Below are 15,390 nucleotides of genomic sequence, written 5' to 3'. Positions count from 1 at the left end.
ATCTATCTATTTATCTATCTATGATAGTAATTTTACACCTTTAATAAAAAATGATAAAACAATACAATTATCAAATGAAATAATTATAGATATTAATAGTTTACTACTAATAATAAATATTAAAATATATTTATATTAATTAAGTGTATTTAATTAACTAATAGGTACTAATATGTAAATATCTTACGCATATATGTCAATAGATAATACACTTAAACGGATCAACAGGCTTTGCGAACTACATTACCCGAAAGTCTTCACTTCCTGCGTCAGCCGCTGAGCACGGGTTTGACGCCGCCGGGCCACCGTAGTTGTTGTGTTTGTTTTCAGTCGAAGCAAAGATGGCGGACGATCTGGACCGAGTGCGAATCTCAGCCGCGGAACTCCGAGCTGAAGCGTCGAGCGCCGTGAACAGCACCGACTGTCAGAGAGGTGAGGAGAAGCGAAGCAGACATCAGGGAGGCGAAGGTTCAGGAAACAGTCGACGAATCCAAAACGAGGCCGCGTCTCGAGTTCGCTGAAAGTAGCTCGCGGAGTTGCTAAGTTCCAGCTAATGTTGTTGGCTAGCTAACTTAGCTCTCTGTCCATTCTTTGGTCCCGCGCGGCTCGTTGTAAACGCCCCTTCCAGCAAAAAGAAATGTCGCGAATCAAACGCAGTAACAATATGCTGTCTTTATTAAATCTTACTCATTACACTTAAAGCGCACCGTGAGAAGGATTGTGTTCTCTGATGTTTGGATTAAATGTTAAAATATAACGCTCGACTGTTGTCGTCGTTAACTTCAGAGACTTCAGAGAAAGTATCTAACGCCACTTCAGCCTCCTTGTTATGTGTATCTGTGTGTTTAACTATGCAACGTGTTGTTGAAAACTCAACAAAAACAGACATCTATATAATAGCAATTGAAAATAATCCCTATCGAGTTTACTTCTGTTTTAAAAAATAAAATCTAAAAAAGTGACCAGTTGATTAAGTAAGTTGAGCCCCTTTTACAATTCAAACTGTGATTATTTGTATTAATTGAAAATGAATTATTTTGAAATTAGTCGTGAAATTGTAAAGATCTGAGGCACAGGAATCAGAATGTGTAATCCCATATCTCATTCTTAGACATTGGTGTTCCTAATCCTCACTCTGTGTTTTTCTTTCTCCAGATGAGCCGCATGTACCCAAGCAACATTGGAGGCGTGAAGGAAAGCGCCCTGATCAGCAGCGCTATAAACCAACAGCTGGACATGGAGGGCATCACCGTGACAGTGAGGAGGGTGAAACTTGTCAAAGTGATCCCCCGGCCACTTGTTTACATGAGCATGATAAACCATTGGAGAGTGAGAAAAAGGAGGTCTCTGAAAAAGTTTCAGATTCCATGGATGGTGGAGCGGGCAACAACTTGGGGGAAGACGACAGGGTGAGAGGTGACGGAAGTAACACTCAGAACTGTAAAAAGGGCAGCCGCTCAAAGGCTAAAATGGAAGCAAAACACGAAAAGAGCTTTATCGAACATGACGGAGAACACCAGGAACCCGCTGGAGCTGCTAAACCAGCAAGGAAAGCACGCAAACCTGACCGGGAATTTTATCAACCTGGGACCCGCAGGAATACCCAGGGAAAGGACTATGGAGTTGGGAAAGAGCAGGATAAACCTCCCCCTAGGAAGCATGAGCATAAAATCGAGCCAGAATCCCAGTTCAATACAGAGGAAATGGAGGGGAACAAAAAGTCATCCCCACAGAAGCCCAGAGGGAAAGGTAAAGAAGTAAAAGATACACAGGAAAATGTAAAGGTTTCCAAATCCAGTGAGACAAACAGAAAGCAAGGAAGCCAAGATGTTCAAAAGCCTTTGTTACCCCCTGATGCTTCAGTGGAGAAAATGACCTGCAAGGTAGAAAAACTCAGCCTAAGAGAAAAGGGTAAAGTTGGAAGTGAATGCCAAGATGTTGGAGAGTTAAGTTGCAGGAGAGGGAAAACAACTGACAAGGGAGGGCAAGGCCAAAGGGGGGGGACAAAAGAAGAGGAAGAAAAGATAGATAGGAAGAGGGGAAACCGCAGAAAGAGAGGAGGGGATAAGGGAAAAGAGGGGAATGGAGATGACATCAGTGGTGGAGGAAGGAGCGACCAAGGGAAAGATGGGAAAGAGAGAGAACGGAGAGCAACAGAAGCAGACAGGGATAACAAACCAGGTAAGACAGGAGAGACACACCAAAGCAAACAGAGAGAGAATCGTGGAGAAAGCAGAAGAGGAGGAGATGACAATAACAACCGGTCCAGAGAAGCTGACAAAGATGTTAAGACAGAAAAAAATGTAGACAGGACTGTAGAAAGAGTTAACAGAAACAAATTCAATGCAAACATCACGCCATCATCCTCAAAGAGATATTCCAAGTCAGATATTCGACGCTCTCGGAATCGGACTTACAGCAGTAGCTCAGCCAGCAGCGTGACCAGCCTGGAGGGCCCAGGAGTAGGGATGAATGTGGAAAATACCAAGTGGTCACGCTTGCACCCTAAGTTCAATAATAAAGAGGAGATGGTGAATTATGGGGACGGACAAAGGAAGCATTTAAAAAGCTGGACAACCAACGGGGAATCATCTACAGAATCACTGGAAAGGAGCGAGATAAGTGACGTAGCAGAGAATAGAAGGAGGAGGAGAAGAGGAGGGGAGGACGAAATAAGTGCAGAGAGAAGGAGGGAAGAAAGGAAGGGAAACAAAGGTGGAGGTCGAGGAATCCTAAGGGTTTCTCTTGAAAAACATTCAGTTTCCACATCACATAGTGCGGATACACAACATTGCAAGCAAGGCCTGGTTCTTCGTGGCAGAGGTGGAGGTATCCTGGTGCTTCCATCCCGCACAGACATCTCTAACTCACCTGGGGTTGGGCAAAGGCTTTTCGGTGGAATTAGGGGAGGCGCAGCTTCCAGTAGTAGAGGAGGCAGAGGAGGAGTGAGACGGCTTTGGGATCCCAATAACCCAGACCAGAAACCTGCCCTTACCAGCACCCAGTCCTCACAGCATAAATCTCTCCAACAGCCTATATATCTTCAGACAGGCACTGGATATGGACAACTTCACTTTCTGGACACAGACGATGAGGTAGCAGGCAGTCCTCCAGTCCAGCAGGGTGAGCACCTTCGATCCCAGCAGACTGCTGCCATGGCCTACTACAAATTCCAAAACTCTGACAACCCCTACTGCTATCCCATGCCCACCAGCAGCTCACACAATCCTGGCAGCACCACCAGCCAGCGCTATCCTTATCCGTATCATATGGGGCCCTACCAAATGGCACCCCCGAACGGTATGTACCCTGGCCCTGGTGTGGGTCAGTTCAGTGGGAGTTACAGGGGAGCAGGTTATTCTCAGCCAGGTGCGGGAGGTGGTTTGAGTTTTCAAGAGGTGGAGCAACAGGCCAGGGGGGAGCTGGGGAGGCTGTTGAGGGCTGCAGATACACAGGAGCTGCAGCTCAGTAACCTGCTGTCCAGGGACAGAGTGAGTGTGGATGGACTGGATCGCATGGCCCAGCTCAGGTGAGGATTTTGGGTGTGTGAGTGGAATATCTGTGTTTTATGTTGTAATCTTTTTTACGCTAAGTTTAGGTCTGTCAGCTGCACATTGGACACGCACTGAAAAGGCACTGTTCTGTTTTCTAGAGCGGACCTTTTGCGGCTCTATGAGCAGGTCATCCTCACAGACATTGAGTTTTCAGACTCTCAGAATGTGGATCAGGCTTTGTGGAAGAATGTCTTTTACCAGGTCATAGAGCGATTCCGGCAACTACTCAAAGACCCCGCCTTTGACAACACCCCTCATATCAGGAACCTGTTGCTCACGCTGCTTGATGAGGTAAGAAAAGTGTGGCAAAAATTAAGACAGCGCGAGGGTTTGTAGCATTAGGTTATTGCAAGGGGGCAGTTTTTGATTAAGCAACACATTTCATCGAGAAAAAATATCCACAAAGGATTTGCATTGTGAAGACAAAGGATATTTTTTCTTCACAATGCAAATCATTTTTCAGTCATCCAAAAGAAACTAAACTACTAAACTCATTATTTTGTGCATGAATGTGAATGTTGGAATTATTTGTGTTCAGAAGCATTTCACAGCTTAAAACTCCTTGTATTAATTAATCAATTTTTTCCTTCACTGTAAATTAACGATAATAATTGTCTGTTTTACAGGGATCACTCTTCTTCGATGCTCTGCTTCAGAAGCTGCAGACAGTATACGAGTTTAAGTTGGAGGACTACATGGATGGCATGGCTATAAGGGCTCGGCCATTACGCAAAATGGTACAGCAATAGTGTGTGAATACATAGTGTGTTTAAATATATTCATTTTGTCAGATTATTGTATTAGCAGTCACATATTTACGATATTATTCATCAATTTAGTGAGTCAGTGATCAGATGATGTTAATGTTACTGACAGCAACTTAGTTTCTTGGCATTTAATAAGAATTTAATTATGATGTAGCTGAACTTTGTAATTAATTGATAACGTTTTCTGCTATTTCTGTCCTTTTCAGGTAAAATATGCACTTATTAGTGCTCAGCGCTGTATGATTTGTCAGGGAGATATCGCACGTTACCGGGAACAAGCCAGCGACTCGGCCAACTACGGCAAGGCTCGCAGGTAGGCTGTAAATTGAACATTGTAAAATTTCTTACACACATTCAAGAGCCTAAGGTGTACTTGCATTGAATTTTTCATTTGGAACTTCTGCAGTAGGAATATTCCTCTGAGTTTTTGTATCATTTTAGAGAAAATTCCTTCCCAGCTGGGTATAAACTAGTCGATGAGAATCTTAAAATTCAAGCTAGAAGCAGATAATTTCTATGATGGTGTCTTATTACCAGTTGTTTACTTTTCTTCGTAGTTGGTATCTGAAAGCCCAGCAGATTGCCCCCAAAAATGGACGACCATATAACCAGCTTGCCCTGCTGGCAGTTTATACAGTAAGTAATACTCAGTAGAAAATGTTCTATGCAGACATAATTAAATTATTGGCATTAAAGTAACTGGGCTTTGACTTTTTTATGACTGATTATATTTCTCTTGGCTTGTTCCTGAATAATTAAAAAGTATATGTTGTGTAATGATCTATTGGGACCCACCGCTAGTGTGCAGCTCACTGCAGGATACATCCTTCTTAGTGTCATCGTACCTCTCTGTCTTACAGAAGCGGAAGTTGGACGCTGTGTATTATTACATGCGCAGCTTGGCAGCTTCCAACCCCATCCTAACTGCAAAGGAAAGCCTGATGAGTCTGTTTGAAGAAGCTAAGCGAAAGGTCAGACACACACTTTGGTCATTAACTTGTGCCAGATGATTGACTTTTTATTTGGAACAAAAACCTCTGTCATCAGTGCACAGCCTTGACATGGATTTACAAATAGAAATTCTTAAGTTAGAGCCTTGGAAATGAACCATCATGATTTGGTTGCAATGTTGTAGAGGGCATTAAGAAAACATATAATGACCCAGACACATTATTGAGTTAACACAATTACTTGTTTAATAAATTACCGTATTAGCACTGCTGATTAAATTCGCTATCATCTGGTGACTATGGTGAGACTTGGCAGCTCAAGTGCTTCTTGTTTATAGATTTTTGTTCTTGTAGACAGAGCAACTTGAGCGAAGGAGGAAGCAGGAGATTGAAGGGGGATCTCGGGGTCCACCAGTAAGAGGAAGAGGAAGAGGGGAAGAGGGAGCACGTGTGGAGATTTGGATTCGCCCCAGCACACAAGCAGCAACCCCTTCCTCCCAGAGAGGAGGTAGTGAGTCCAGCAGAGACTCTGAACAGGATGGAGAGCTGGGTAGTCTCAGTGCAAGTGACGTAAGATCCCGTTCTTCGTTTCACTCTCTTTTATACATATGGGCACATCAAGTCTCATGTGTCATCCACCGTTACATGAAAGGCACCGTCTGTGTGGGGGCATTTTGTCATACAGGTTTTTTCATTGTTAGTTATACAGAGGTTTTTTTCTTTACAGATGTGTACAGTAGTTTATGCAGATGTCTGTCTCACTGTTATGTCTCATTTTCCCTCCTCTTTGAAGTACACATTATATTCTCTGCTATTCAGTATGACTCTCATTCATTCCCTCTTCTCATTTTCTTTTTTTCTTTCACAGTATTTCCTTGGCCTTAATTTCTATTGACTAATCATTTGTTATTGTAAATGTTTTTATACTCTATACCCTTTCTTCTCTCCTTTTGTTATTTGTCCCTTTGTTTTTTTCTCTCTTTGCTTGCAGTGATTCACCATTTCCTTTTGTTAAAAATCTCTATCTTGGCCTACTTGGTGGCATTGAGGCAGATATAATGCAAGAAAGGCCTTGTTCAGAGAAGTGACCAAGATCCCTACAGTCACGCTTAACAGAACTTCAGTAGTCCTCTGTAGAAATGTTAGAATCTGCGAGAAAGACGACCCTCCCAGCAGCACTCCATCGATCAGGCTTTTATGACAGAGTGGCTAAATATAAGACACTTTGAGTAAAAGGAATACAACCACATTTTAAGCACTGATGGCTCCAGGAAAATTATTCTCGGTTCTGATGAAACAACATTTTTACTCCTCGGTCAAAACGGCAAACGTTTTTTGGGGTTAGCACCAGATTTGCACCATTACCTGGGTAATACCATCCCCAAGGTGAAGCATCGTGGTGACAGCTCCATGCTATGGTGTTGTCTCTTGGCAGCAGGGACAGGGAGGCTTATGGGAAGTAATGAACGCAGGCAAAAACAAGTACCCACATATAATAAACGTGGTAAAGAATGCTGGAGGTGAGGTGGTCTGAAGACTTTCTGAAGCCACCATGTACCTTCACCAGCTGGTCATAGGTCTTTCAGGAGTCATTTTTAAATGTGTAAGAACCATTACCCCTCCAATGAGCTGAAATTGCACATCCAACCAGATCATCTGTCTCAGTTAAAAACTCTATCACTTGTTTCTGTGAGCGTTTTCTGTGGTTTTAGCTGCAGTGAGTCAAAGTGATAAATTATTGAACATTACACAGTAAATACTTCATTTCTGTCAGAAGTGAGTTCTTCTAGTGAAAGATCGCAAAGATCTCTACCTCTGTCTGTAGGGATGAGCATTAAACGTGCCCAACAGCTAAATTATTAAAGAATGTATCGATAAGCTACGACGTTATATATGAATATATTTATCATTTGTTATTTCTATACAAATTATATCTTGTAACGTTTTATCTCACCAACTCTGTGATTAAGACATTTGTCTGTGATACATTTTGGTCATTCCCAATACAAAAGATCTCTCTCCTAGACTGTGTAAGAAGCCGGGCCAGAGCAGCCCTTTCTCAGGCTGCAGCATCGTGCAACGAACACTTACACACACTGCTTATAGTGACGATTGCAGAAAGAACCAAACATTTTTGTTACATTTTACACTAGAGCCGACCATGTTTTTACAACAAATACAAGTTTTCTACATCCAAGGGTGGAAACCCAACTCCATCACATACAAGTGGAAAAATGCAGTTTTTGACTGCCTAGCACATACAGTACTTCAATCATCCCATCTCCATAAAGTAACACAGATAATCAATGACAGAGTTCAATTAAAGTTCCACATTGAAAAGCTATTGGTAGGAGTAGTTGTACTGTTAACAAACTCATCGATACCCATCCCCTACATTTTTGACACGCTGCATAACAGTCACTGTGATTATACTGAATGATTTCTCGTTTCATCTCTCTCTAGTTTAATCTCTTTTTCTATGTGTATCCCTTTTTGCCAGCCACATTAGCCTTTCAGTCCATTTCCTACCATTTTCACTGTTTAAAACCCAGTGTATTTTAAATGGTGCCGTGAGCTCCAAACCTCTCCATATTTACTGGATGACAGGAAGACATGTTTTCTTGATAAATTAAACTTTTGGTTCTTGCTTACTAATTCTTTTCCTCCTTTGACATTCTCTCTTTTCTCTCCAGCTAAACAAGAGGTTCATTCTAAGTTTCTTGCATGCACATGGAAAGCTCTTCACTAAAGTGGGGTGAGTGTGGTCTTACGTATTCCAGCTCTTAGATTCATGGACAAGTTTGAAAGATTTTGAATGTAAAAAGGTTTATTTTTTGTCTGTTATTTATTTTTATGAATGTGTGTCTTGCATATGCAGCATGGAGTCATTCCCTGGGGTGGCGAGCCGTGTTCTGCAGCAGTTCAAGACATTGCTCCAGCATGGACCTTCCCTACTGGGCAGCACACACATGTTGCAGATCATCACCATCAACATGTTCACCATACACAATGCCCACAGCAGAGGTACTGCTGCACATACCTACACGTATCAACAAACATTGCTTTAAAGTTTTAATGCATTTTGTTTCAGTGCAAACTTGATATAAAGTATATCTAGTGAAGGACTTATTTTATTTTTCTGTAGGTTATTATCATGTGTTTTATTAATTGCAAAATGTGGCTCCACTAATAAAACACACATTAACTTGTTGGCATGTTTACATAGAACTAATTTGTGTCTGTGTTTATCAGGTGAAGGAGGAGATGTGCGGTCCGTTTTGCAAGAGCAAAGTACTGCGCTGGGCCTCAGCATGTTTGCACTTCTGGTTCAACGCTGCACGGAGCTGCTCAGAGATATTCCTGCAGGTACAGACATAGTAAGCCCCACAAGTATTTGATCAGCAGCATTAAGTTTTCCTAATTTAAAATCAAGATCATTATTAGTATCATTATTTTAATGTTTGTAGCATATCATTTGACAGTTTAAAGTCAAAACTTGTGGTACCGTCCCACAGTACACCAGTGGACATTATTTGTGGAGCTTAATACTAAACAGTGTATTTGCAGGTAGTTTTACAATAGTGTATGTAAAGATGGACATGTGACAGCTCCCCTCAAGTGAAGTCAAACATGTTCTTCACCCCCTGGTGGCTGGCTGCAGTGGGAGGAAGTGATGTATCATCTGTCATCATGTGTTTTACGCCTGATGGGAGTTTGATTTGGTTTTTGTGCTCGTTAACATGTTTTAGAGGAATAGTGTTTAGCGTTTTCCTCTCTCTCTTATTTAGAACCAGTTCCCATGGCAGATGGAGAAGAGGAGGGTAAAGGGCAGGAGCTTGACGGTATGGTGAGGGTCTCTGCTTTTCCACTGGATCTTAGAGAACTACTGCCAAGCATCAAGGTCTGGTCTGACTGGATGTTGGGACAGCCAGACCAGTGGAACCCACCGCCATGCAGTATAGAGTGAGTATTTAAAACCTTCAATTACATAAACAATGAGTGGTGAGAGTGAATCAACATTAAGCTGCAGGTCTGACAGCTCATTACAACTTAATCTAAAGCCGAGGGAAGCTGCCAATTCAGGTGAAAATCATCTTCAGGTTTATCACCATGAGTGATGCTTCTATTGCACATAACTCTTCAGATGGTGGTTCTTTAAAATATAAATTTCCCACCACCACTGTTTCCTCTCTATCCAGTTGTAGCCCTAATGTTTGGCAATGCCTGGCTGACCTGTGTAATCTGCTGGCACGTGTGGACCACGAGGAAGTGCCACTTTACAAAGTTGACACTGATGAAGGTGAGGGAGATGAAGAGTTGACAGTGCTGCAGTTGAAGGAGGACAGGTTGCTTGCTGGTTTTGTACCAATACTGGCTGCACCACAGGAGCCGTGTTACACAGACAGACACACAGACATGGTGAGTGAAAGGCAAAGGTGTATTTCTATATCTATGGTTCATACTTCTACTTCCGTGGACTTGGTGACTTTTAACGTGAACCGCTATTCATTGTGCTGTTCTCATGTACAAATATCCTCGTCCTCTTTCCTCAGACAATAGCAGCAGATTGTAAGAGAGTGACGGTGCTCAAGTACTTTCTGGAGGCGTTGTGTGGACAGGAAGAGCCTTTGTTGGCCTTCAAAGGAGGCAAGTACATCTCTGTGGCAACTTCTCCTCCACCTGACCACTCAGCGAATACAGGAGGCAGGCACGACTCTCTCACAGAGAAAGAGGTGACTATTTTCCTCCTACTTTCCCGCTAATAATCTGTTCTCTTCTCCTCTGTTGTTATCTATCAAAATTTGACCTATTCATAATAATGTAAATGCTGAAATTACATTTCCCCTGCAGTTCAGCAGAGGCGGTTCAGAGCAGTTGAGGTGAAATTGCTGAATTTCTAATCATGTCTGTGTCTGTTTGGTAGGCTGATGATGTCATAGTCGAGGCAGAGTCATCTCTCTCCACGTCAGAAGGAGAGGAGGATGCAGAGGAGGCGGATGATAGTGAGAATGACATCAGACAGCTGAAGGCACGACGCCATGCCCTCACCAACAAACTGGCACAGCAACAGAAGCGCAGGGACAAAATACAGGTATATGATACATATCCATTTATATTTCTTTCAATGGAAATGAAATGAAATTCAGTTGCTGAAAAGAGTTTATCTCCGAATGCATTTCATAATAACATTAGATTATTATATACAATTATTTTAAATGAAATTCTTATGGGCTCATGTTGATATACTCATTCTACATTGTGTGAACTGCAAAAACATTCTGGTGATATTCTCGTTGTGTGTGTTTGTCCCAGGCGGTTCTGCAGACTGGTGGGCAGTTGGAGCTGGAAGTGAGGCCTCTGTTTTTGGTTCCAGACACCAATGGATTCATTGATCATTTGGAAGGGCTGCAGAAACTTCTTCAGTGTAGAACATACATCATAGTTGTGCCTCTCATTGGTAAGACTGAAGAGACAAAGACAGGAGTAATAATGAAAGCCTCAGTTTAGTGTAGTGTTTATGTTTACTTATGATGTGATGATGTGTGTTCTCTCTTTCAGTCATTACAGAGTTAGACGGCTTGGCTAAAGGCCAGGACAACTTTGGTGGTGGAGTAGGGTCGGGGGGTCGCAACACTAGCAGTCGTGGCAACTATAATGTCAGTGCAGCCCATGTGCGGTCTGTGCAGGAGAAGGCCCGGTTGGCAGTGGCTTTCTTAGAGAAAGGATTCGAGGCCAGGGAACCGTGCCTCCGAGCCCTAACAAGTAGGGGAAGCCAGCTTGAGTCTATTGCTTTCCGCAGCGAAGACACCTCTGGACAACAGGTGAGCCCAAATAAACGAGGCTGAAATTAGTGGTTTTATTTTATTATAATTCAGATCGTGCAATGAAATAAGACTGTTTCTTTTCTCTTCCTCTTCAGGGTAACAACGATGATGTAATTCTGTCCTGCTGTCTCCATTACTGCAAAGACAAGGCAAAAGATTTCATGCCTGACCAGAGAAGTACGTATCATTGACTTCCATTTCTGTCTGTCATATGCAGATACTTCGCAAGAATTGGTGTAAATACAGTCTTCTGAGTGCATCTGTCTCTACTCTTCCCTCCCCCCACAGATGGGACAGTGAGGCTCCACAGAGAGGTCGTACTCCTCACAGATGACCGCAACCTGCGCGTCAAAGCGTTGACCCGCAATGTCCCTGTGCGAGACATCTCTGCTTTCCTCAGCTGGGCCAAAGTGGGGTGAACCAAACTCAGCTGGAGTCAAAGGAAGCCAACTGCTGAAGCCTGCTTGCCACTCAGCCAGAGGAGAAGACACACTTAAGCAGAGGAGGAAGAGGATGAAATAACAGGGGAGAGGAAATGAAAAAGACCAACCACTACTTATGAAACACAAGTAAATGTTGTGAGAGCAAAAGTGGTTTCAGTGAGCTTTTCCCTCTTGTGATGAAGTGTGTATGTGTTATGTGTTAAGATCAGTGAGCTTCCTCAGAGGTAGACTTGATGAGTCTCAGGAAGGCTGGACTACAGAGAGGGAGGAAGTAAAAATGGAGTGATGTGATTTGTAAGTTGTCGGGTCCAGCCTCGACCCTCTGCACCTAGTTAGTGAGTGTGTACTCTGCAAGCGGTATTACATTTGGGCCTGATGATAGAATGAGCCAGAGAGAGGGAGTGTTTGTGGTCATTTGATTGATGAATTCATCAGTACTGAAGGCCACAACTGGTATGTCCACACTTCTCTGAGGGCCCAGTCTTACAGACTGCTGTGGCCTCTAAGGCAGAGCTGAGAGAAAGGAAGGCGGAGAGAAGCACAGCTGGAGTGTCTGTGTCAGTACAGTTGACAGAGGCTTACTGTAGAGAGGATTAATCAAGAGCCCTCAGTCAACCTCAGCACCACCAAGGAATCACAAGCAGGTACGGTATTTCCTGCTCAACCAGGAAGTACACTATGCCTGTCTGGTAACTTCGATTATTCATCCAGTTTGAAGCAAACATTCAGTCTTGATATTGTCAGCAAATGTTTTTAAAAAGTCAACAACAAAAAGGTTTGGTTTATTCATAATTTGTTCTGTTTTTGACTTTTTTTGAGTGCATTTGTAAAAAAAGTTTTGTTTCTATTATGTAGGCAATTTTTCCATTTATCATTATTTTACACACTGATAATATGCATCTGCAAAGTTGTCCAGTGTGGACCATACGTTTTTGAATCCAGTTCTGGGTGCGAATGCATTAGTAAATAATTCATCATTTGTGTTTATGAGCAGTATGAACTGTGCTTTAATACATCAAGGCTGGTTTGTGGTCAGTTTTCAGTTTTTAAACATTTTACTGCATTGAGTAACTTAATAGAATTTAGTCATTCAAGCAAAATTCTACTAAATTTTCCGAAAAAACTGAAACAAACATTTCAATTGTTACTGATCTGTCTTATTTAGACAGCCACAATTTGAAGAGATGGTTCGGTCTTTGACTTTGCAGATGTGTTATTATTGACATCTTGAGCTGTAAATAAAAACGGTGCGTTTCCACAAAAATGAAGCTAAAATACAGACACAGATTTCGCCTAATTTGAAGCCAGAGTCTGTGCAGTAGTGATTGTGGTGTGGACCAGAGGGGAAGAGGTCCTGCAGATACATACGCTCAACCAACTTCAAGTCACTCTCAGCTAATTTGAACCAATTTTACTAAATGAACACTTTGATACTTATCAGTGTGAGAAGAAGTACCTAGAATGAATCAAACTCTGAGTGCATTTTGTTTAACATGACATGGTGCCAGCCAGCCATGGAGATGATTTGGCTTCACTTTTAGGGAATTGTCATGACCTCCATTGTTTTGTATCGGTGTTTTGTTATTTTCAGTTCATACAACCTCAATAGTTAACCTTTTGACACAATGCTTTTATTCTGCAAAACCTGTTTTCCTCTTTAGAGCGTAGCATTGTCTTTCAGATATCCACTTTTCTTTGGTTATGATAAAATACATGTATTATCAGACCTCAAATTGCAGCCTGTAAAATCTAGCATTTCACTGACAGGTAGAATTTGTGTTGGAGATTTAACTTGTTCTTTGTTTAAGACAGAATATGAGTTGTCTGTTTATTTCAATGAACCTTTTAGACAGTGGTTGGATGCTCAAAACAGATATAATCCACACCTCTGTTATGTGATTCACAATTCATAGTTTACTCTCCACATTTTGACCATATGGTAATGCTGTACTCTGTGTACCTGTGGCTATCCTCTATGTTTGTGGCGTACCTTTTCAGCATGGCCTAGATCATGTTTCTGTTTTCTGTGTTAACAGTTGTATTCATTCTTTCCAGCTCCTCTGTTCTTTATGTAGCCTCTGTTAAGTGGCACTGCTTCAGTGTTTAAGTGTCAGAGCAAATGTAGTACGTAATTGACAACACAAGTGGTTTCTTTCATCTTCAATCATTAAAACTAACTTTAAATGCACTGTTTTTTTTATTTATTTATGTGCATATGGCCAGTTGACAATAACCGGACAGGCACAGGTGTTACTGAAAACATTAATAATGCCTCTATTATCATTTTTATTATTACTTCAAGTGTCATTCATTTGCAAATCTCTGGTTTTCTGTCTGTCGCATGTCAAAATGTGTGCAAAATGAAAGCCTATAATTGTGTTGTAATGAAAGATACAGAGCTCAAGAGTTGTGCACATGTAGATTACATTATAGCATTGAAAAAAGACTAAACTAAATGGGATGGAATCCAGGTCTATCCAAATATCACTGTAATCAGAACACAAAATGCATGCTACATGTAATCAAATTATTAGCACAAATATATTACTACAGACATATCTATATCTACGATATCACTATCAAACCAAAACCTTTACACGTGTGCCCTCATGTGGCAGTTGAAGATTACACAGGTGAAAGTGACTGAGTCAAGGAGGCAGCAATGACTTTGGGGAGTCAGGGACTGTGTTGATCAATTCACGAAGGAGACAAACGTGAAGACAGTATAGATAAAACTATACTGAAGTGACTGAGGAGACATCTGAGAAAGGTTTAATGATTGATATTCTCTAGACAAGCCTCGAAACACAACAGCTATATATATATATATATATATATGTGTGTGTGTGTGTGTGAGAGAGAGAGATGGAGAGAGCCAGGGACAGAAAGTTCTGCAGCCCATCCATCCATATCATTTGCTTCAGTATACTTCTGCGCTTGGATACAGACCACACAGGCAGGACCTGATTCCCATCATCATGACAACAGCGCTGCCAGGCAACCAATCAAAGCCCTCTGTGCCCTGTTCTCTGAGCTGATTGGTTTCCCCTCTCGCAGCCTGTTGTGGAATGCCCATTTTTTAACCTCTCTGCTGCCGTGCACGTTGCACACATTCTATATTTTTCTCAATGCAGATTACAGCCACATGTGTAATCCTCCTCTGAGATGTCACGCTCACACCGATGTGATGTTAAGTTGTTTTGCATGTGAAGGCTGGAGCGTGTTCATTAAATGTGAATATTGTGTAAACACAGATTTCACAAATGCCAACATGTAAACACAACACGATTTAAAGAAAAGTGTTTGCACCAGTGCATATGTGGAAACTGCCGAGCATCAATCCCCTTGAACTGGATGTACGACTGATCATCTGGCATCTGCACAAACTACACTTCATATTATATAACTGGACCAAGACATATTATTCCAGATCATGGACCGTAAGGTTTTGTACACAAGCACATGCATGCATACGTTTCACAAGGAGATCCCAGTGTTATCGTTGCAGTCTAGTACACATCATCTAGACTCGTTTGGTCTGTACTAGTGTGATTTGCTAGAATGAATTACGCTCCTCTGATGTTCTCACCTTACCATCTTTTGAGAAAATCCACAACTGCTCTATGATGGTGCATAAAAACAGTTTTTAACATTGACTATAGGTGAACGACTGGCTATTTATAGAGGAGGCCAGATCAGGACTGAAACTGTTAATCAGGTTAGGAGCTCAGTGACTGAAAGTGGGCATGAAGGCCATGCACACACACACATACAGGGGAAAGGGATGGTTGTCCCCTGTAACAATGAACCAGGTCTGATGTGTTTACAGTCATTGTGTGTGCATGGTTCCC

At 41.9% G+C, this 15,390-nt stretch overlaps 1 protein-coding gene across 1 annotated transcript; it reads left to right on the top strand.

The window, feature by feature from the left end:
- The first annotated feature begins 273 nt into the window (after nt 1-273).
- On the top strand, nt 274-13,727 carry smg6 (SMG6 nonsense mediated mRNA decay factor). The gene is made up of 19 exons (XM_020097232.2): nt 274-432; nt 1,156-3,529; nt 3,653-3,845; nt 4,181-4,291; nt 4,528-4,634; nt 4,879-4,957; nt 5,182-5,292; nt 5,626-5,841; nt 7,965-8,026; nt 8,150-8,295; nt 8,524-8,637; nt 9,060-9,234; nt 9,471-9,690; nt 9,825-10,004; nt 10,196-10,363; nt 10,585-10,729; nt 10,831-11,093; nt 11,192-11,273; nt 11,385-13,727. Exons 1-19 carry the CDS (start codon nt 342-344, stop codon nt 11,513-11,515), a joined length of 4,968 nt encoding a protein of 1,655 aa, XP_019952791.2. The 5' UTR covers nt 274-341; the 3' UTR covers nt 11,516-13,727.
- The last annotated feature ends 1,663 nt before the right edge of the window (nt 13,728-15,390 follow it).

Source organism: Paralichthys olivaceus, chromosome 15 (genome assembly GCF_024713975.1).
Source record: "Paralichthys olivaceus isolate ysfri-2021 chromosome 15, ASM2471397v2, whole genome shotgun sequence".
Lineage (NCBI taxonomy): Eukaryota > Metazoa > Chordata > Actinopteri > Pleuronectiformes > Paralichthyidae > Paralichthys > Paralichthys olivaceus.
Note: the sequence above shows the minus strand (reverse complement) of the source record. Positions and strands in the feature narration are given on the sequence as shown.